The 23,012-nt window shown below is 30.7% G+C and overlaps 1 protein-coding gene across 3 annotated transcripts in view; it reads left to right on the top strand.

Moving 5' to 3' along the window:
- LOC107446337 (acetoacetyl-CoA synthetase) overlaps positions 1-23,012 on the top strand; it is an 80,671-nt gene that overhangs the window by 13,449 nt on the left and 44,210 nt on the right. For all 3 annotated transcript variants that reach the window (XM_021147617.4, XM_087155348.1, XM_087155347.1), the window contains exons 5-9: positions 5,877-5,987; positions 8,218-8,315; positions 13,420-13,534; positions 14,622-14,703; positions 20,489-20,636. In XM_021147617.4, the coding sequence (XP_021003276.3) occupies positions 5,877-5,987; positions 8,218-8,315; positions 13,420-13,534; positions 14,622-14,703; positions 20,489-20,636 (554 nt within the window). The remainder of the gene's footprint in view (positions 1-5,876; positions 5,988-8,217; positions 8,316-13,419; positions 13,535-14,621; positions 14,704-20,488; positions 20,637-23,012) is intronic.

The following is a 23,012-nucleotide window of genomic DNA, read 5'->3' as shown; positions in this document are numbered from 1 at the left end:
ATTCGGAACAAAAAATTAGATTTGCATCTTCTTTTAATTCAAGTTTACACTCATAATTTTTAATTTCTTCCATTTTATCAGTAAAAACACTTTGAAATTCTTTTAGAAGTTTTGAGGGCTTATTATTAGCACTAATATTAACAGTACTCTTAATTTTTTGCAGTTCAGTCTAAAGGAATTTCATATAACAATTCTCTATCAAAAATAGTATTCAGCATCAATTTGATTTTGTTTAATATGCTTATTTTGTTTACATGGCAGAAAAACTTGCTTTTGAAAAATGCCCTACTTTATGACATTAGTAACATTGTTGCAGATTAAAATTCACATTATTTTGAGGAATGATCACACCTCCTACAACGATAACAGAGTTATTTTTAACTTTCTGTTTGTTAGACATGAACTGTTTCAGTTCTTTTTTCCTATTAGCCTTAAATTTTTTCACATCTGCAGGCTGCCCATTAAGTTCTTGGGTGCCCTTGCTAGCCTTTTCCATGATAAAAGCAATTTTACTCAAGATCACTTTTTTTGAAACGCCTGTCTAATGTTCTGGCACGATCGTTAAGGCAGAATTGTGTTTGGCAGTTCTTGTTAATAATTGAATGTTACCAATGAATGATGTTCAGCTAAATAAGCATTAATACTTTTAATTAAGAAAAATATAATAAAGTAATACGAAGAAAATATATAAATTAAATAAGCTTGGAATAAATAATGCCGTTGGGTGAAGATAATCTTTATGAGTGCCTTTTAGGGTTTCAAAATCAGCTTGAACTGAATTGTTGGGTGCCAAAATTTTTTTTAACAAACTATTCAAATTAGCTGATAAATTGGAAGTCGAAGTTTTTACTCTTTTTTTTTACCTGCAACGTTTTGTATGTCCAAAAAAGTCACAAAACACTAAAAATACAAGATAAAAAACAAATTTCTTGAGAATCAGCGAATTTCTCAAAACTTATACCTGTTGCGTTATTTTTGGTTTTAGTTTCTTCTTTCGGCTGCAGTGTCTACATTAACAGCTTATTCTGTTCTATTAGTTGAGAGACGATGTCTTCCATTTGGAAAAAGAAATGAATTGTCCTATCTGGAGAAGTTTTTAAGAACGAAAATTATATTACCCATCTTCAGATACTTGCAACCTTAATCCAAATCAGTTTCGTTTTGAAAGTGAAGCGAAGATTTTTTACATTTATTTAGTATCGTGTGTGTGTGTGTGTGTTGTTCCTTGTGAGTGGGGTTTTAGAAGAAGACACTCTTATATTTAACAAGCACGATTTATTTATAATTAACAACATTAATTTAGAACACAGGAGTTGCCTCTTAAAACAAAACTAGCTGGTGAGGAATCTAAAGTGAAATATCTCGAGTAGGAAGAGGGAAAGTCCCGATTCGATTGCGAATGTGTGTGACAACATTACCACACGGTGTATTGGCCTAGTAGTAAACTACTTACCAGACAGCAAGACTTTGGAATTCAATTCGCGCTTCCGATCATTGTTTCCTTTTTTCTTCCCTTTTTCAATAAAGATTGTTTTTTTCTGTTTCCAAATAGTAACAACTTAAATATAAATTATTTTATTTCATTTGCTTGATGGTTAAAATACGGTAATAATGTAGCTTTTCAATAAAATAATAATGGTATTAGTATTTATAAAAAATGCTTATAGCGACAAAAAGGTTTAAAAAATAAATTTTAATTACACATTTTTCATAGAGACTAATATAGATGATAATTATCGCAAAAAGTGAATAAAAATTGGTTGGCATCATGTCCAATCAATAAGAGATGTTTGGGTATATGGGGTTGGGTATGATGTTTAGGTTATCATCTGGAATATCAAGAGTCAGCAAAGGGTTGATCCAATATATGGGGTTGATTAGAGGTCGATGAATGAATGCTGTTCATTTACAAATTTATTGACAACGAAGTAGTATATTCAATTTTCGTTTGGCATACCATCTGTAATATCAATATAGTAAGTAAATTTTTATAACAGATTATACCTTATTTAATTTCTTATTACAGCATTTTTTTTAAAAATAATTATTCATCAATCTAAAAAAAAAATTTAATTTTAAATATTAAATTTTCCAATCACGTTAAAAATATTGACAGTCATTTGCAAGCCGAAGTAGCTAAATTATTAGTTGATCTTGAAGGAAAGATGCTCTTTAATAATTTGACAGGGAGTGCATTTTGGATGATTATAGATATTTCGCAGAAATTTCCGAAACTTTGTAATGAGGGATTTCTATTTTAATTGCATTCTAATGGCAATTTAATTACATATGGTTGAAATTGGCTTTAGTCTTGCTAATTCTATTTTTTTTTTAAAAAAAACAGAGAAATAAATTGAATGAGAGCTCCGAGGAGATTTAAAACTAAAACTAACAAATTTCGAACCAATTGCTGATCTAGTCAAGGGTATCCTTCTCATCTATTTATATAAAAATTTTATTTTGTCAAAATAAAATAAATCCTTTAAGAAAGATATAATTTTTTTTTCTTTTTATATTTTTTTATAGGGTAGATAAATAAGAGAATTCTAAAATTTTTGGGGTGGTCGATGATCAAATGAGTTATGTAGCCAATGTTAATGTATGTCAACAACATTTTTGAAGTGATTCTTGAAATACATACTTCATTAACAATCAAAAAGATTCAACTATCAATTGTCCTTTAAAAGCGTTTCAATATTATATAATCAAAAGAAGTTTGGTTGCAAAATCTAATCTTATCATTTTATTAAATAATAAGATAAGATTCTTATTACATCTTATCATTTAATAAACAAAAATGAAGCTGAACAATTGCTTTTTTTTATGTACAGTCACCGGAGAATTTATTTCTTGATTTTGTTTGATTAAATATACATAATTCTGTTAACGCTTTTCAAGATTTTTGACATGTTTTTAGGAATAAACGTCATGAAGGCAATGAAACGTGTAAAATTTTGAAAAACCATTTTATATCTAACTTTTTCATTGCTGTAAAGAAATATTATTTAAACATTATTATTTTACTGAAAGATTCAATTATTGCCGTTTAAATCACAAGTAATATGTCTAATAAGTAAAAAACAAAGTACAATAAATATTATGAATAATTTTATATTAAAATTAGTACTTTTTGTAAACAGAAATATTCTTTATTAAAAAGTAAAAAAAGTAAATAATAAAAATAAAATAAAATAGATCCACAAGGCGAATTGAATTAGGAGTGTAGTAATTACTTTACCACTGACTGCCGTTTGTGGAGTAGAAAATTGCCTAGTATATATAAAGTGTGCCTGAATTTTCAAATGAGTTTTTCTCGGAATCGACTGGCCACCACGCTTTATTGTATTCTAGAGGTATATGTCAACCATTTAGGTATATGTCAAGTTTCATCCCGAAATTAATTTCCCAAGCCATGCGCTACCCTTGTTAAATTGTTTTTCATAACCTAAGATCAATACATAGGTAAAGTATACCTTTTTAACTTCACTTTTCCACTCCGCACAAAATGCACTAATGTTTTTGATTAAAAGAAATTTAAATTCGGTCAATTATTTCCTGAACTACTGGGCATATATGAATAACATTTTGTACAAACGATGGTTAATATGTTACTAGTAAAGTAACTAATCAATACATTCGATAAACATGCATGATCTTGCTCAAGAGTCACAAATTAAAATATACCGTACTTTTACAATGCTGCAAAAAATATAATTTCAAAGACATGTATATTTCCTTGCTTCTTACATAAAATTATATAAATAATATTGATTGCTAACAAATAATAATAATGAACTGATTTTGAGATATTGATTCAGAATATTTAAAAACACTACCTTGAAAATTAAATATATATATATATCTTTTAAAGAAGACAAGAAAAACAAAAGTAAAAGATAAAGTTCCATATCATATTGAAAATTACAACATAATTATGTATATTGTACAATATAATTATGTATATCGTACAATATAATTATGTATATTGTACAATATAATTATGTATATTGTACGTACAAACAGCGTTTGTGCATACATTGTATATATAGGAATCACAAATTGTACGTTCAAGCGTGCGTACATTCTATGTACATAAAAATATGTAAACTCATACATACTTACATAATGAATTTGCATATAGTATACAATCGTTATAACTTGTAATCGTATAGTTTGATTACAAGTAATCACAATTACATGTAATCAAATTACATGCAATCATGATTACATGTAATCATATATTTTGATTACTTGTAATCATATATTTTGATTACTTGTAATCATAATTACCCGTAATCGTTTTTGTTGTGATTGCTTGTAATCGAAATTACTTGGAATCATGATTAAAGTTGTAATCAAAATTTTGATTACAGCTGTAATCAAGATTACAAGTAGTTGATTACTGTAATCAATATTGTAATCATGATTACAGCTGTAATCGAAATTTTTTGAAAGTTGTAATCACGATTACAAGTAATTGATTACTGTAATCGACTATGTAATCATGATTACAGCTGTAATCAGACTCTTTAATCATGATTACAAGTAATTGATTACTGTAATTGAAAAATGCTATCGATTACATTTTCGCTCTACTCTGATGTAATCAAAAATTTTGATTGCTTGTAATCGTGATTACAAGTAATTGATTACATAGCTGTTATTATCTGTAATCAATTACAGTTGTAATCGATTACTGTAATCGACGACCAACTTTGGTAAATAATGCATGTATCTTCTGTATATATTCTGATAAGTATTTTAAATATATTCATGAAAAGGTTGCTGCGTTAAGTTTAAAAAAAAATCTTGAAAATCATTATAAATAAGATCTAGGGAAAGTTTTTCTTTAAAATCAAGTCGTTGAAATTACAATTTAAATCACAGCTTTTAGACATTTGATTTAAATTATTGACACTTATTTTATTTAACTCCCTTTAAATTCATCATTTTTTGCTAAAGTCTATTGCAAAACAATAGTAATTTTTATAAAAAATCAATTTTGAACTACAACTATCGCTTTTCTACATAAATTGTGAAAATTTTGATACAAGTTATCGTTGTATTCATTTTTATATTCATTATTTTATGCTTATTTATTTCATAGAGTTTATGAAATTCAAAACAATTAATTTGTTTTCTGTATTATTTAAATTAACGAGGCAGACAGATCACAATTAGTCTCAATAAAATTCCGATAAAGCAATTAAATAAAATCTGCTATCGGAAAATATAATGAGAAATGTGAAATGATAATTAATTCTTTATAACACATGAGTTTAATTCGTTCTTTTGAAATCATGTAACTTTCAAGAATTTTATAACAGCCGACCCAATTTTGAGTTTGCGGCTACCAATGTTCAACTGTATAGCTTTGTAATTTTGAACTCAATCTAGATGACAAGGGAACTGCTGGATCAATTATCGGGAGATATTTGCCTTCGTGGAGGACTTTTCGATGGAACTAACTTGCATTTGCCTTACATGGAGAGAAAAATCTCGACCCACAGTTAGATGGGCGACAAAGGGTCTCTAACCCATGTTCCGTCTACCACTGAGGGTATATTACGTCTGCACTGTGATCGGTGCGTACTTTTAACAATTGTCAAAATAACAATTGATTAAAAGGTTTTAGTGAATATTATCAGAATTAGCTTTTTTAAGAGACTCAAAGTTACGATGTAGTTCAGCCTCGTTCCAGAACAACAGAACCGATTAAACTTTTTCTTCACATTCTAAATGAACGTTATACTCGAGTTTAAACTTTGAGTGATGCCCTCAACACCTCAGGAATACAAACAGACTTCTAATATATCTTCCTTACTCTTTATTATCAAGTGAAGTTATCTTTTAAATGTTTTACTGTTGATTTTCAGGAGAAGATCGAGAAGTTGAGAAGCTAACCTATTCTCAGTTGTATGAAGAAACAAAATTATATGTTGCTGCTTTCAGAAAGTTTGGCCTTCGAAAGGGAGATATTGTAATGTGTAGGTAATCAACTTTCTGAAATACTCATGTTTAATTGAACTATTGATTTTCTTGATGAAAAATGCAAATAATAATATTAAATTAAAAAAGAAAGCTCCAAGATTCAATTTCGCATTTTAAAATCTAGGATAGGATAAGTCTAAGATAGGATAATAAATACTTTTAAAAAGGAAAAAATTACGAATTAAAAATAAAAATGTAGCTCATCTGAAAGACGCCCGCTGGTTGAGTGGTTGTGCTTCGCGCGCTCGTGCCACAGGTCCTGGGTTCGATCCTCGGGCCGGGTAAGGTTGACTCAGCCTTTCATCCCTTCAGTGGGTCGATAAATGAGTACCAGGCATGCTTGGGAACTAAACACTGGGGGTTCCGCGTTCGGCTGACCAACTAACCGGAACATCTGCGCCCCAGAGGTCAAGAAAACTGAGATGGGCACAGTAGGCCTTGGCCCTCTATGGGCTGTCGCACCACTAAGGTTAGTTTTAGTTCATGTGAAAGAATACCTCTTTGATTCGATTCTTAACTGTTGCACAAAATTTCAGAAGTAGTTTACAGAAATACTGAGGTAATATAAATGATGTTAATAATAATTAAAATCCTCAGTCAGGAGTTTAGTGTTATTACTGATTAATTAATATTTAATCCAATGACTGAAATATTTTTGAATTCTAAGCTAAATATATATTTTTACTTCGTGTTAAACGACATAATTGCATTTGCTGAACCCGAAATTTGAAATAAATCTGGTCTATAGTTACTTAGAAATAACAACTTTAATAGATTATAAGATTTTTTTCAAGTTTTATTGTTAAATTGCTTTATTATATTATTTTAATTTTGAGTTTTAGCGTTCTAAACCTCATGTAGTTTATCAACATATGGAATATATGCTTAGTTTATTATTCGGAACAGTTTCGATCATTAGAAAAATTGAATCATCATTAAAAATTGTACGCTTAAGAATATTTAAATAAATGTTTTTTGTATGGGAAAATGTTATAATTAGCTTATTTAGTTATAGAAAAATTACATTTCAACCATGTTTACAAATTTTTAACAATTCTCTACGCTAGTAGGCTTTCACGATTCTTTATACTCTACAGATTTTAAAAGTGAAGAACCCGTATCTCTCTATAGGGCAGTTTTCAAAAAGTGGATGCATAACACAGATTTAAACTGTAAGTTCTAAAAACAATTAAATTAAAATTTAATTCACAATAAAAGTTTTGGAGTAAATTTATAATTCTGTCAAGTGACAAAGATTGACATAATTTATATTGCAAAAGTTTTCTATAATTACCTAAAACAAATATTTTTATAACCAAAAAGATCCTGATTGGATCTATTATGATGCTAACTGAGCCAATGCAAGACGAAATTTTATTTAAATCGTGTATATAGATGTTTATAAATAAAAATAAGAATATATTAAGTTTAAATAGGACGTTTACTTTTTAAAATCCTATGGCAACGATGGATAAATTACATTTTACTGTGTAAAAGATTTTAAGAAACAAAAATCATTGTTTTAATGCGTGTCCAAAGAGACACGAATGAAACTGTGTTATTATTTTAACGAAAAATAGATTAAGTGTCATTTAATATCCAAAAATAATCCAACATATTTTCTATTTTCTTTATCCATTTAACTTTTTCCATATTTAGTATTTAGAAGTATTTATCTATTTTCTTTATGTTTTTTATGAAATATTTCTGCAATTAAGTGCCATTTTCTTACACGTGAAATATAGGATTGTCCAAAAAATGTAACGTATACACCGCCAACAGTTTTCCCTTTAAATTTACTATTTAATATAATCTGAAAACTCATCGAAAATAGTTATTATAGTGTTAATTTTAATTAAATAGAAAAGTACATTGCATAAGTAGGGAATATGTACTGCACATAAAATAAATATAAATTGAAATCAGAATTAACTGCTGCTGTTAATGTTGTTATTTGTTAATTGTTTCTGCACTTTGTGGGGAGCCCCATAAAAAGAAAATTTACGAAGCATTTTTTTTTTGCGAAAGCTTCTGTTTCGGACATGTAACTGAAGAAAAGTTAGTGGTAAATAATTATTATGTCTTAGGTTTGAGAACTAAGGAGGTAGTTGCACGTAAAAATTCAATAGTTTTGGTTTTCTTGTCTTTTTCTACGATGCACTTACTGTATATCCTTTTAGTTACATTAGTAAAATTGTGTTTGAAGCATTATCTTATAATTTCCAGGTTTCATGTCCAATAGAAAAGAAGCCATCTTGGGAATGTTGGCAACAGTCAGTATTGGAGCTATATGGACGGGTGCTTTACCTCAACTGGGGCCTGAGGTGATATTCTATCATTTAATGCATTTTTTTAAAATCACTGTTGATGAACAGCTAATATAAATAGTATATGCTAAGCTGCTAACTCGGCATTCTTTAACTCTTCACAAAGTTTAGTGTGATAGTAAAATAATGTTTAAGCAAGTAAATGATCCTCCAGCACTTTAAAATATCACAACATGCTAATCAAGAATCATTGGATATTGTATAATTTTAATTCGCTTTCTTTTTAATTCATTATGGATGAACAGCTGACACAAACAGCGTATGCTAGGCATCAAATTTGGCATTTTTAGCTCTCTGCATTATTTAAAGTTGAAGGAAAATAACGTCTAAGTGTAAATGATTTTTACAATCCGAATCTGTACAGAAAACATAAATTATTTAAATGTCATGGTGGTAAAAGTAATTTTAAATTAAATGTTAAGGCATGAATTTGGGAACTACTTTATATTCAGGGTGTACAGTGTGCCGAAAAATTAATAAATAAAATGAATAAGTAAAATAAATAAAATAAAATAAATAAACGGACCACCCTGAATAACTTTCTAGGACTAGGACTCAATCTTCATGGCTCGAGGGGGTGACTCATGGTTCGAGGTTCATATATGCTAATTAGTAAGTGCAGACGATATTTTCAGTTATGCAATCAGACACAAAAACGTATTTTCTCTGAATAAACATACCATTCGGACATCTAATCCCCAAAACATAGAGGCAATCTGGGAAATTTGGTCCCTGTAGTTTGGTCAGGAGCGTTCTCTAAAGTTTGGATCCCTCAATGTTAATTTTACTTTTTGCGTATTTCGCTATATCTCGAGAACTTTTAAGCGAATTGAAAAATTTTTGAAAATAATTATAAAATTCGTTTATCCAAAAATAATTTCATGCAAAATATAACTTTTAGAAAATATTTATTATCTTCTACTATTTTATTTAATAATAGTCAAAAAATGTGGAGATGGTTAATTTTTTTTACATCATTTTATAAAATGCAATTTTATATGGCATTATACAAATTTTGCTCGAAAGTGGTCGAATAAATCCTAGGTAATCAAATTTTAAAGAAGTCGTGCATTTAAAATTTGAATTCTCAGGTTCTATTCGAACGATTTCGCATGATTTGAATATTAAAAATAATTTTTTGCTTGGAATCGGAATCTTTTTATAAACGAATTTCCTAATTGCGTATTAAAGTTTTTCAACTTGTTTAACACTGAACATACCATAACCGGCCATATGACCGTTTAAAAACTTTTGCATCAAAAATGCGCTTCTGATCTTATCGTTTTTGCGCATTTAACTTCATGACTTTTTCTAACAATTATATATAATTAATATTCTATTATAATCTTTTTTTGTATTTTGTTTGTGTCGAATAACACTTGTCGTATACCTATTTCTACTACAACTGGTCATTTGAACGGGAGAACAATTTATTGCTTTATAAGGTTATCGGATCAGAAATTATGATGTAATGCGTGTTCACGTATTGCATTCGATCAGTTGCACATTTATACAAAGACTGTTGCGTAATTAGTTCAATCAGAATAACTGTGTATTCAAATTTCAAGAAAGTACCAAAAATATTAGATTGGCATATTTGTGTAAGAAAAAGTGACAAAAACTAAATGTTTCGGTGAGTAGCTTATATTTTATTTTGATAGCTTTACTTCATTTCTAACTAAGTGTTAGTTTCTACCTAGGAAAATGTCAAAAAAATCAAGAGAGTACAAGTTCATAGAAGAAATTATATTAATTATAAGAATAATTATAAAAATTATAATTCTTATAATTCTTATATATTCGTATAATTATAAGAATAATTATAAAAATTATAATTCTTATATATTCGTATAATTATAAGAATAATTATAAAAATTATAATTCTTATAATTCTTATATATTCGTATAATTATAAGAATAATTATAAGAATTATAGAAATAATAATAATTAGAAGAAATATGTTTGCTGAAAATGTACAATGGAAACACCCTGTATATGCAAAAAATGCGTTGAGCAATGAATTAAAAATTCTTATTCTTTGTGTTCAAAATACAATAAAAATTGGCAATATACAATTTTGTTTAATTTAAAAAATGGTTTTTTTAAGTTTCATTCCTTCCTAACATCCATATTTCTTACATTCAATCAAGAAAACCTGTCATTTGACCGGCTATGGTAGAAGTAGCTATACAGTAAATGTTGGTATGTTTAGTGTTCTTGAGATATATCGAAATACGCTAAAAGTAAAATTTACAATAAGGAGTCTTTTACCGCTCAAGCTATGGGGATCATATTTTTCAGATTGTGGTTACCCCTATATTTTAAGGGTAAAAAACCAAATCCGGCGAAAAAAATGTATGCTGTTATTAGAGGAAGTGCGCTTCGTGTCTGATTTATTAACTTAAAATATCGTCTGCACCAACTAATTAGCATATTTAAGGTCACTTCCTCAAATTATTTTTTTTTGCGCACTCTACAATCCAGTAACTTCTAGGTTTCATTTCCTATCGAAAAAAAGTTATTTTGTCAAAGTTGGCTACCATCATTATTGGAGCTACGTAAACGGAGTATATCTTAATTCTGTAACTATGCAGAGGCTCTAGTGTTAGTGATAATTTAACCGGAGAGCTTTGATAGAGCTGTGATTGATCATTGTGGTCAAATGCACTTTTTTGTGCTAATTTGACAAATTGCGTCAATTTTGCAAATTACGTCAATTTTGAATTACGCACAATTTTCTTTGTTTTCTGTTATTAAAATAATTATAATTTCAGATAAGGTTGTTAAATATTTGTTATACAGGATTCTCTTGGAAATGAAACTATAACGAAATCAGAATTTGTAGTTTCTTTTAAGCGTTTATTGTTGCAGACTTTGAAATTCTGCAAATTTGCTCATAATGTTGAGAAATATAAAATTATGCAATTTATCACATTTCATTAAATAGTAATAATGTATAATCACCATTTAATAAAATCGGACGAATCAATAGCCATTTTCATATTTGGTTCAAATTTAACTGAGCTTCACGAAGCTCTTTTGATACTGAAAATAAAACGGACAGTTAAGGTGACTTACCCTTGAGGCAAAGCTATAATTCTAAGTTAAACATACTTTTTTCCCCGTAAAGAGTTATTTGGCCAATTGAACGGACAAATAACTTTAATATTTTTAAACTTTTTTTAAAAATTGCCAATTTTGCGAGATTTTCCCACTTTGATGAAAATTGTCCATTGCTAATTTTTATGAACCGAAACTTTTTAAATATTAAAAAATGGATTCACAGACACTTTTTATTTTCACAAAACTGTGGCTTTTCACTATACTGATATTTTGCGTGATTATCAAAACTAGCATAGAAAGCGTTGCTCAAAGATAGGTTTAACTCGTTCTAAGGACTATAAATTACTATTGCAAACCCACTAATCAAAGAATGAAACTGATTTACAAATTCAGAAAAAGACTATATAAGTAAATAACATTTAAAATAATAAATCAAAATGAGAAAGAGTTTAAAGCAGCTAAAATCATATTTGCTTTTATTTTAATTTAAAAAGTCAGAAATACTAATCTAGCAGAAAACAAAACAATTTATAAGATTGAGTGTTGGCAAGACAGGACTTCATCCGGGAACACACTGCTTGCCAACACACAGGAGCTTTTCTGTTGCCAATGGTAATACCGAAAACTATAGCAAACCCACAGCAGTTAAGAAAATAGCATATTATTTACAAAGAAAGTCATTTCATGTGATGACAGATTTCGAAAATTGTTTGCGCGTTTACGCTATTTTTTAAACTAAATTTAAAAAAAGGAGAAAAACTCAATAAGCAAAATTTACCTTTAAAAGTCAGTGTTCTTTGATAAAAATTGCTGACTTTTAAGGAATTTTATTTTAATTTTTCTTTTGTCCTTGTAAGAACAAAACAAAAACTTTAATATAAATTATTGTTAAATGGGAATAGATTATATTTATACAGGGACTAGCAAACGAAAGAGTGACTGATTTCAAAATTAAAAATCTCGATAACAAAGAAAGATAGGGGCACGAAACAAGAGGTACGCATATTTTTTTTTTAATATTTTATAACCGTCGTTGAACAGCCGACCCAATTTTCGAATTTATGACTTCTGACACTCAACTCCATAGCCTTGTAATTTTGAACCCGATCCAGAAAACAAGGGAACTCCTGGATCAAGTATTGGGAGAAATTTGCTTGCGTGGAACTAACTTTTTGAGGGAGCTAACCCGCATTTGCGTTACCTGGAGAGGAAAACCACGAAAACTTACTCCGGTTAGCCTGACGGCAAGGGGACACTAACCCATGATCCGTCTACCACTAAGGATATTTTACATCAGTACTGTGGTTGGTGCAAGCCGGATGCGGAATTCGTATCGACCAGCCATCGCTGGGATTCAAACCTGGTTCAACTCATTGGAGGCGAACTCTCTATCCCTTGAGCCATCACATCTCAAGGTATATTTATAGCGTGAGTTGTAAATATTGTAAACAGAAATTTTGGAATTAAGTTTTTTATTTCCAAAATGTCTGTTTACAATTTTTACAACTTCTGCAATAAATATACCTCTTGTTTTTTTGTTAAAAAAGTTTTCAACCGATGGCTTCTTCCTGTAAAGCAATCGGTTCTAGCTTTGAAACTTGAAGAGAGGGTTTGGTACTGGATTAGGGAGTTTAAATCTTGTATTCTATGGAACATGTGTTTCTGGTACTGGAATATCACAGGTTAGATCATAGTCCAACGGCATTAGCATTATTTTCAATAACTCTGTGCAGCATACAGAGACAACTTTTGTAACGAAATTCCAAAATTTCTGCAAAATTTTTATACGCTTTGTAATAGACATTACGCTTGGTTCATTCCTCTATTACCCCTTTGTTCTCGAGATATTTATACTTGTAATTAGTCAGTTATCCGCTGTATAAAGATAATGTACCATCAAAGTATTAACAAATAAAAATTAGCTAATACATTTTTGTTCAATTTAAAAATAATAAAATAATTGTATTAATGTAAATTTGTATTTGTTTGCAATGTTAGAGCATTTAAACTGTAACTATAAATGAATAAATTTTTCAGCCTGTCTTAAACAGAATGTCTCAAATTAAACCGAAGTTATTATTGACTGTGGACAGATTTCTCTTCAATGGAACAGAAATAGATATGCTAAAAAAAGTTAAAGATATCGCAGAAGGTAAAGCAAATTTTTATTATAAACCATAGTCGAAATAAAAAGGCAAAGGCATAAAAGAAATTCTCCTAGGATTATGGTGTCTCTAATAAAATCCTAAGCCGCTAGAGAAAGTTGAATGTTATACGTACTTATTCAAGGACAATAAAAAAATTCATAACATTTTTGTAATGAATTTTGACACATATGTTACACATTTAGGACCATAATTTCTACAGGAATTGCTCAAAGGTCTGGCCAAGCATGCATCTGGTCAGGAGGCATGCATTACATTGACGCTGCATTGAATGGCCACCAGATGTATCGTGAACGCATGTATGGAAATACAGTAAAAATGATATGCTTTAGAAAGATTTTTGTATATTGCATATAGTTTGCCACCCCTTCGTGATGCTTCAGATAACGTTTGGAATCTAACGTTCCAACGTATATATATATAGAAAATTTGAGCCTTGTCTTTTATTAAACATTGTGTGTTTCTGCTGGTACTGCAATATCACAGGTTAGATTATAGTCCAAAGGTATTTGTATTGCTACGAGTTTTGTACAGCACATAGCGTTATCTTTTGGCAACTTTTGTTACTAAATTCCAATATTTCTGCATAAAAGTCTAATAGCTTCATGATAGACTTCCCCCTTTGTTCTTTAGATTTTTATTTTAATACATTTAGTCTTCCGCTGACAATCCGTCAATCTGTTACTGAAATGGTATTTAAGGGCTGCTGAATATGGTAAGGAATCATTCTTGCATTTATTTTGCGACTGATGGGAAAGGCTACTGATTTAATCGAATTTGATAGAGGGCAGATCGTAATAACCCTTTGACTCAGAACGAATGTCTTCGAAACTGCACAACTAATAGGTTGTTCTCGATTCGTAGTATAATAATATTTGCAAAGTGGATAAATGAAGGTAAAACCAGCAGTCGACGCCAAGGTGTTGGATGTTCACATGTTGTCAAGGGAAACTATTATTAACTTGTGTTGAATGATTTGAACTAGGGAAGTTCTGCTCTTGCTATATAAGTTCATTTGTATGTTAATAAAAGTGATTCACGCAACAATTATTAAAAAAAAAAAATATTTTTCAGGATTGCCATCTCTGGAAAAAATCATCATAGTCGCTTCTCAAGAAAAATCCAAATTGAAAGACATCTCAATTATAAAGAATAGGTAAATTTCTATGGATTCATTTTAACAACCAGTATTAAATCGTCAATATAAAGAAACATTTTCAATCATAGCAGTAAGATCATTAATTATAATTACGATTTTCAATAATATTTAGTACGAATAAAAGCTACTGCAGTATTTACGCATTTGACTACGACTCTGATTTTGGATTTTCAAACAATGTCGGTACAGTTTAGGTTAAGAACAAGTTAACTAAAAATTAGGCCTTTTAATATACATTTTTTTTGTGTTTAACCCCTTTAGGACCCTGAACGCATATACTTCATCACGTGATTCACGAAACGTGCTTTTCTGACTCTAGTGGTTCATGATCATATGGACGTTATCGTTCATCTGTACTCTAGTATGACGATACGTATTAGTACGTATACATATTTCTTATTATGTATACTCTCGGAGCGTGTGGGCATAGGGTAGCTTTTCATTCGAGTTAAACGGGTTAACGTAATTGTTAATGAATATTATTGATACAAATTAACAAACGTACTATCTGAAAATTAAATTCTGTCACTGTCTCTTTATTTTGGCTCATAAAATATTTAGAGTGGATCCAGGCCCCTCTTCCCCACTGGGCACTATGGGCACGTGCCCAGGGCCCCGCGATCGAATGGGGCCCCCTAGTTCCTGCCAGATTACCAAATGATAACCGATACATTATTACCGAAAAACATTAATTTTGAAAAATCTGATGATAATGACTTACTACAATACCTACGCTTATTATATTAGCTTTAGTTTGCCGCATGCGGATAGCTATACCTTGTACAACATAGCTTGAACTTTTTGACAGATGGGTCAGTGATGGGAAACAGAAAATATCTATTGGTGTAAAAAATGTGTTGGCTAAATATGTGGCTGTATGTATGTTTTAAACTATTCAAAATAAATAAATTCATTCGTCAATCAATTTTATTGCACTAGACATAAAAACATTGGGTAGGTAAGAAACCATTGTTTTCAGTTTTTCTATTTAAATTTTACCTCGAAGCAATAAAAACCACTTAAGACTTTCGGAAAATGCTTGAGTCCTTAACAGGTACTTTTATGTTGTGTGTCTATTCTTATGATTATTATCAATTTTTAATATTATTAAAATAAGAAGATATTGTTCGTCGTTGCAAAGTTATATCGATTTCAGATTTGACATCTGTCAAAAAGAAAGATCAAACTAATAAATAAACAGGGTATAATACTCCACTCTCTCTCAAAAATGAGTTTTTCCGATATTAGTATGTTTAGGTTAATTTAAATACCTATATGTAAGTATAAGAATACAATTTAAAAAAAAATTATTAAATTAAAAAAAGAATTATTTGATGCGGTGTGGTTTATGTCTTAAAGAAACCTATTCGAACGTCATTCGTAATACCAAAGACAAAAAAGGGGAATTCCCGATTCCCGATCGTCGTTTGACTTGACGAACGGGAATTCCCTTCAAGTATTTGTCTGCGATGTTGTGGCGTTTGTTTTGTTTGTAGTTGTTAGTTTGTTACTGACTGTGCTCGAGCTCTGATAAAAAAAATAGTATTGTTTGATTAAATCGTCGTTTTGTCTGTTTTGTGTTAGCGAATATTTTCGTTATAAAATTAATTAAATAGTGAATTATAATATAAAATGTCGAAACGGTCATATCCTAGTGGATCTGAAAAAAGGAAAAAAGCTCTACATCAGAAAGAAGTAATTGAAAAGTTACCAAAATTAACATCATATTTTACTACTACTACTGGAGAAACTTCTGTAAGTAGCAATCAACTCATAAATGTTCCACATGATGACTCAGCTCAATTACAAATTGCGGGAATTTCTAAACCTTCATGTTCCAATTTTGAAAAAGAGATTGAATCAGAAAGCGACTATTCCTACGACGAAAGTGCAACGACTTCAGTGACTTCACTAAAACCGACAACTCCAACTGTGTCAATTGAACAGCAGTTTTCCAACACAGAAGAATTAATATCGCACGATCCCGCCGATTATTTTCACGAAAAGTTTGTTGAAATAAATCGCGAAATTTTAATTCGTAAGGGACCAGTATATTTTCAAAATAAAGATTCTGACTTTTCCGAGGCATCCAGAACATACAAAGATGGTAATAAATTAGTAACGAGATATTTCAACAAAGCATTATTTATTCGCAAATTAAAGAACAATGAAAGCGTCGAAAGAAAATGGTTGCTGTATTCGCCTTCCAAATGCTCTGTATTTTGTTTTTCATGCTGCTTATTTAACCCAACTGATGTTAATCTTTGCTCTCGGAATGGATGTAATGATTGGAAGCATATTAATCACATAATTTTAACACATGAAAATAGCCCAGCGCATAAGCAATCTATGATGACTTATCTGGCACGAAGTAAAGCGGTTGGTAGAGTAGATATAGACTTATTATCTCAACATCAAAAGGAAGTGGATTACTGGAGAAACGTACTTAAACGGATTGTAGCTGTTGTAAAATTTTTGGCATCGAGAGGGCTTCCATTTCGCGGCGACAATGAAATCCTAGGATCTCCAAACAATGGAAATTATTTGGGTTGTGTGGAATTATTGAGTGAATTTGATCCATTTCTTGCAGATCACTTAAAAAAATTTGGGAATCCTGGAAAGGGTAACATTTCTTATTTATCAGCAAATATCTGTAATGAGTTTATTGAAGTAATGGGAAAACAGGTTCTAAAAAAAATTATAAATGAAGTTAAATCAGCAAAATATTTTTCCATAAGCGTTGACAGTACGCCCGATCTGTCTCATATTGACCAGCTAACTTTCATCATTCGATACGTAAAAGACTGTGTTCCTGTTGAAAGGTTTTTGAAATTTATACCTATTAAAGAACATAAATCTAAGTATTTAGCGGAGACCATCTTAAATTTTTTAGAGATACATGATATTCCCATAAAAGATTGCAGAGGACAAAGCTACGACAATGCTTCAAATATGTCGGGAAAGTATAGTGGTCTACAAACAAGAATCAAGGAAAAATGTGAATTTGCCACCTTTATACCATGTGCAGGACATTCACTAAACTTGGTAGGTGTCCATGCTGCTGGGTGTGTACCGGAGGCATCACAGTTTTTTGAAATAGTTCAGAAAGTGTACAACTTTTTTTCGGGCTCTACCCACAGATGGAATATGTTAACAGAACATTTAGGTTCAAAAAAAGTTGTTAAGAGTCTTTCACAAACCAGATGGTCAGCCCGAGCTGATGCAGTAAGTGCTTTGCATGGGGGTTATAAAAGAATATTAGAAGCTTTAATCACCATCGCAAACGATACTGAACAGGCACGAGAAACAAGAGACGAAGCCCTTAGTCTGTCTAGAAAAATGGGAAATCTAGAATTTATTATACTGACGGAAATCTGGAGCACTATATTGGAAAGAATAGACAAAACAAGTAATTATCTTCAGAAAGAAACAATAACACTGGACGTTGCAACCAATTTGTTGACTTCACTTTATGATTTTATTACTAACCTCAGGGATAAATTTGATAACTTCGAATCATCTGCCAAAGAAAATAACCCAGAATCTGACTACAAGGATCTATCTCAAAGAACAAGACGTAGAAGCTCACGGCAGAGTTTTTTTGATGGCTCTGCGCCATCAGTCCAATTGAATGGAAAAGAGCGATTCAACGTAGAAACCTTTCTCCCAATAATCGATACCTTGAGTGTTCATCTAAAACAGCGACAAAGTTCATATGAGATCGTCAGTCAACGTTTTAGTTTATTTTTTCACTTAAAAACTCTGAATTCCGAAGAGATACGACAAGGATGCAAAGAATTTTCTCAAATCTATCACGAAGATGTAAATGAAAAAGAGTTAGAAATAGAATGTCAACATTTAAAAGAATACTTAATAAATGTTCAGAGTGAAAATGAAGCATCTAACAGTGTACAGGAAGTATATAATCTATTAAAGCAAAACAAAATTGAAGGCACATTTCCTAACGTAGAAATTGCATTGAGAATATTTTTAAGCATGATGGTAACTAACTGCAGCGGAGAACGCTCCTTCTCCAAATTGAAACGAATAAAAAATGAATTAAGAAGTACAATGCTTCAAGAGAGATTAAATAGTTTGTCGCTGATGTCCATAGAATGTGATATTCTCAATACCATAGATTTTGAAGAAGTGATTAACGATTTTGCTCATCTTAAATCTAGAGGGGTACCTTTGCAATCAACATAGAATTAATCTAAGGATTTTAAGTTAAGCGAGTTACTTTTGTAGATTATTTTTTATATTTCCTATTTTTTTATAGCTAGTAACTAAATAAAAATAAATTTAGAACCTTGTTTGTCTTTCTTTATCTATTGTAACTAAATAGTGTTTTCTCAAGGTCATAGGGGCCCCATGATCCTAATGTGCCCAGGGCCTCAAATAGTTTAAAGACGGCCCTGAGTGGATCTCTATATGTACCTGGCCTCTGATATTGAACCAGGACAAAAAATAAACTATAGTTAAAGAATTTACGAGTCAGTTACTTTGGGGCGTATATTTGAGAGAGAGGTTAAATATTGGGTTGGTAACTAAATTCTCTCTGTTTTCTTTAAATTTAATGTGTGGAAGCAGTTTACTTTCTCTGTCTGTTCTTTTGTCCTTAGATAGGAATTTTAGAGTAAACTGTATTTCAATTTCTATTGATTCAACAATTGGATGGCCAGAATGAGATGTGTCTTTGAGGTCAACATTTCTACTTTTAAACTTGGCATACAAATAAGCGTTTTTTCAGCTCTTGCACCCCTTTAATAGACAACACAAATGTCACGTGATGAGCAGCTTTAGCGGCTATAGAACCATGATTAAAAGCAAAGAGAAGAAGGTGTTAAAAATGTTCATTTTTTCATCAACCCAACATTCCATTTTAATGAGCTAAAAATTAATAAAAATCAACTGGAATAAAAGTAAGATTAATAAAAATTAACTAAAAATATTCTTTCTTTTGAAGGATCCAAAACACTATGTCAAAAACATTTAATGACACCCAAAATGTTAAAATTAATTGCGTTAAAGACAGTTGTTACAGATTGAACACAAAAGTCAGTGGAAAATTTAATTTACTCACTGTTAACTAGTTTTCTTTTGGCTGATAAAAGTACCGGCAGAATATCAGCTACATTTCAACCAATACTAAGTGCTAACTTTGTATCTGTTCTAATGTAACATTTTAGGCAAAAAGCATTAGTTTTTTACAGCTGTTTCGAACAGAACAATTGATACGAGAAGGCTAATCTAGAATGAAAGAACCAAAAAATTTTAATTTGACGCAGATGTTAGTGAGAATCTCGCTTTGTAAGCATCTCTCTATATTTTGATATCCTAACAAATCGTTAACAATCGCTTAGTCATTAGAAAGTTAATGGCATTTTTTGTGCTAATGATATGATAATTTGTTTTGTAGTTAGGTCAGCCTATTTCTATAGAAATTTGTTTATTAAAAAAATATTAAAAATGCCTATAAACTTTTATAAGAACAAATATCGCTCTTTTGCTTTAGATCCAAAATAATAGTAAAACATAAATTTAAATGTTTATAAATATTTAATTAATTTTTGGAATTAAAATGAAAATTATTTGTTTATAGATTATTAGGAATTAGAAGGAATTTGTTATTTTTACTTTATTTTAAGAAAATTTTTTGAAAACGAAAAAGAAAAAAAATCAATAGGTGTTTCTCTTTTGGTGTAAAAATTTGAATGCTTATTAGTATTAATTAAAAGCTTAATCCTCTAATTAAATACTCCTGAAACACGATAATTTTTAGTTGTTTCCTGGATGAGTTTTGTGAATTGGGACGACAAGCCGATACTCCAGAAATAGATTTTGAGCAAGTTTCCTTCTCCTATCCTGTTCACGTCAACTTTACATCTGGGACAACTGGATTGCCTAAAGCCCCAATTTACGGATGTGGGGTAAGTTATTTTATTAATTTCTATTTCCAACATTGCTATGTAATCTAAAAAGGTTACAAAATGCTGATTATCATAACTTAAAATTGAATAATTTAATTTTCAAATTCATCAGCGCGTTTATGAAAAACTCTTTGTCACTTATCCCCCTAAGACACAGCATCCAAATATTGGACTATATTAGGTAGCTTAAAAAATAATGTTTTGGAATTTTTCACCTTCACAAAGCGATTGGTCCCGCAGTGGACTGATCGTTAAGACACGGTTCCCAGCAGATCACCGAAGTCAAGCATCACTGGCTACGGTCAGTGTGCGGGTGGGTGACCACTTGGATCAGTCTGCGTAGGGACCGAGGGTGTGCGGTATTGGTTCTCGTTAAACTGTGCTACCGTAAAGTGCTCGACTTCTCGCGCAGGTCGTCGGGCTACCGAAGCGGGGGTGCCATCCCCTCCACAGGGGATCAAAATTGGCATGATGGCATGTCTTCGGATCATCCTCTGGGATGTTTCCCAGACCGTCGCCAATAGCCCATTGTGCAGCTCTAGTGCGACGTAAATTAACAACAACAACAACAACACAAAGCGATTGTTTATGTCAAAATAGAATTAGTTTTGTACTCGTTGGTCAAAATATTTAATTACGACGAGAAGCTATAAGATAGTTAATAAATTAGATTAAATTAATCGTTTGAATATTTTTATAGCAAATAAAAATCTTATTATTTTAGTCTACACAGTAAAAACTGACTTGTTATATATATCCGAATTTATCGAAGAAAAAATCCAAAAATTGTGTGAATGAATTTTTTATTTCAAGTTAACGTCGAAGTGATTGTTCCTACATAATTTAAATGATATAGTTAAATCTGTTGTTGCTGTTGCTCATTCCCAAAGACTAGTAGGACTAAATCAGGTTCATGACTTTGTACACACCCATAAGAAATCCTAAACCAACAATAAATTACTGATTAAAGTCTTGCTTGTCGAGCTTCATGCATGCAAGGATATGATCAGGGTAAGTTAGCTCAGAAGAATAATGAATAACTAAATCTAAACACCAATAATGAAGTATTCTTATGCCGAGTTCTAGCACATTCACACCATTCGTAATTTATTTATCTTTCTGTAAGCACAAACTTTGGCGTACCTTGGGCATAGTCGGTAGATTGTTTACAATCGAGTACGAAATAGTGTGAGATTGTTATAGCATTGCACGCTGCTAAACATTTCGCAGAAACAAAAGTCCACTGTTTTATAAGACATGCAGAATTTTACTAGTTTAATAAAGAAGTGAAGTTTTTTAATAAAGAAAGAGTTGCTTAATAAATGTTAATTTGCTTTCATAAGATAATTTACATATATATTCTTATGTTATATGTTCTCATAAAATAATTGCCAAATATTAAATAATATCATAATATTAAAATTCGATCCGCTTCTGTTGCATTAAGCCTAATTCGAATTTGCTCTAATGCTCTCTCTGAGCTATGAGCATGGTTGATATACAAACTTATTTTAATTCTAAAATTGTTCTGTCTATGTATTCAAAATTACTTGCCCTTCTAATAAATTGTATCATAAAAATAATTTTACTGACTCTTGTGTGTGTTATATATTATTGTCATTACAAATTTTAGCGTTAAGTGAGCATTAAAAATGGTAGCAATTACTTTACACTGAAGGAAGTGTAATTCCTAGAGTTTCTCTATACCAAAAACTATTCTTAGTGCTTTATTTTTGGTGCGAAGTAGTTACAAACAATTTCGCTGTCCCCTGTATGCAAACATTTATTGTAGTTCCTCTCTGTACTTATTTTTCCTCGCTTTATTGACTTTAAAAGTTTCTCTTCACCCAAAAAATGGTGTCAACTATTTTACACCAAAGTGATGTAGTGAAACATCACAAATAACTTTCGGTTCTTGGTGTTTAACTACACTTAGAACCAAGGATTGTTCTACCAAAAATGTTCCATTACTCTACTTGTCTTAAAGTAGTTTTAGTAGTTTAGTTTTAGTACTCGGTAACAGCACTGAAATTTATAATTGCAGTAAGATACATATAAGAGTTACTATTTTTGAGTATAATTTATTTTTGTGGTAAAATATAAAGTAAGAATCATTATTTCAAAATTCATCAATGCAAAAATTTTAAAAATAAAATTAGTTTTTTAATCAAACATACACATCGCCCAGAGAGAATACTAAGCAGAACTTGAACAAGGCTTAGTTGTACAGAAGCTATTAGAAAATAAATACACTATCTAGCCATTAATGACCAGACACCCCTTGAAAGGCAGGTGGACTCGTCCTGGTGGAATAAATACGGAACCTGTGGTGGGGGAAAGATCATTTGCAGGCAGGCAACGGCCATACGAGCGTAA

Source organism: Parasteatoda tepidariorum, chromosome 11, assembly GCF_982258835.1.
Source record: "Parasteatoda tepidariorum strain Cologne lab strain chromosome 11, Ptep-v5.0, whole genome shotgun sequence".
NCBI classification, from domain to species: Eukaryota; Metazoa; Arthropoda; class Arachnida; order Araneae; family Theridiidae; genus Parasteatoda; species Parasteatoda tepidariorum.
The sequence above is the reverse complement of the archived record's forward strand: the minus strand, read 5'-3'. Positions and strand labels throughout refer to the sequence as shown.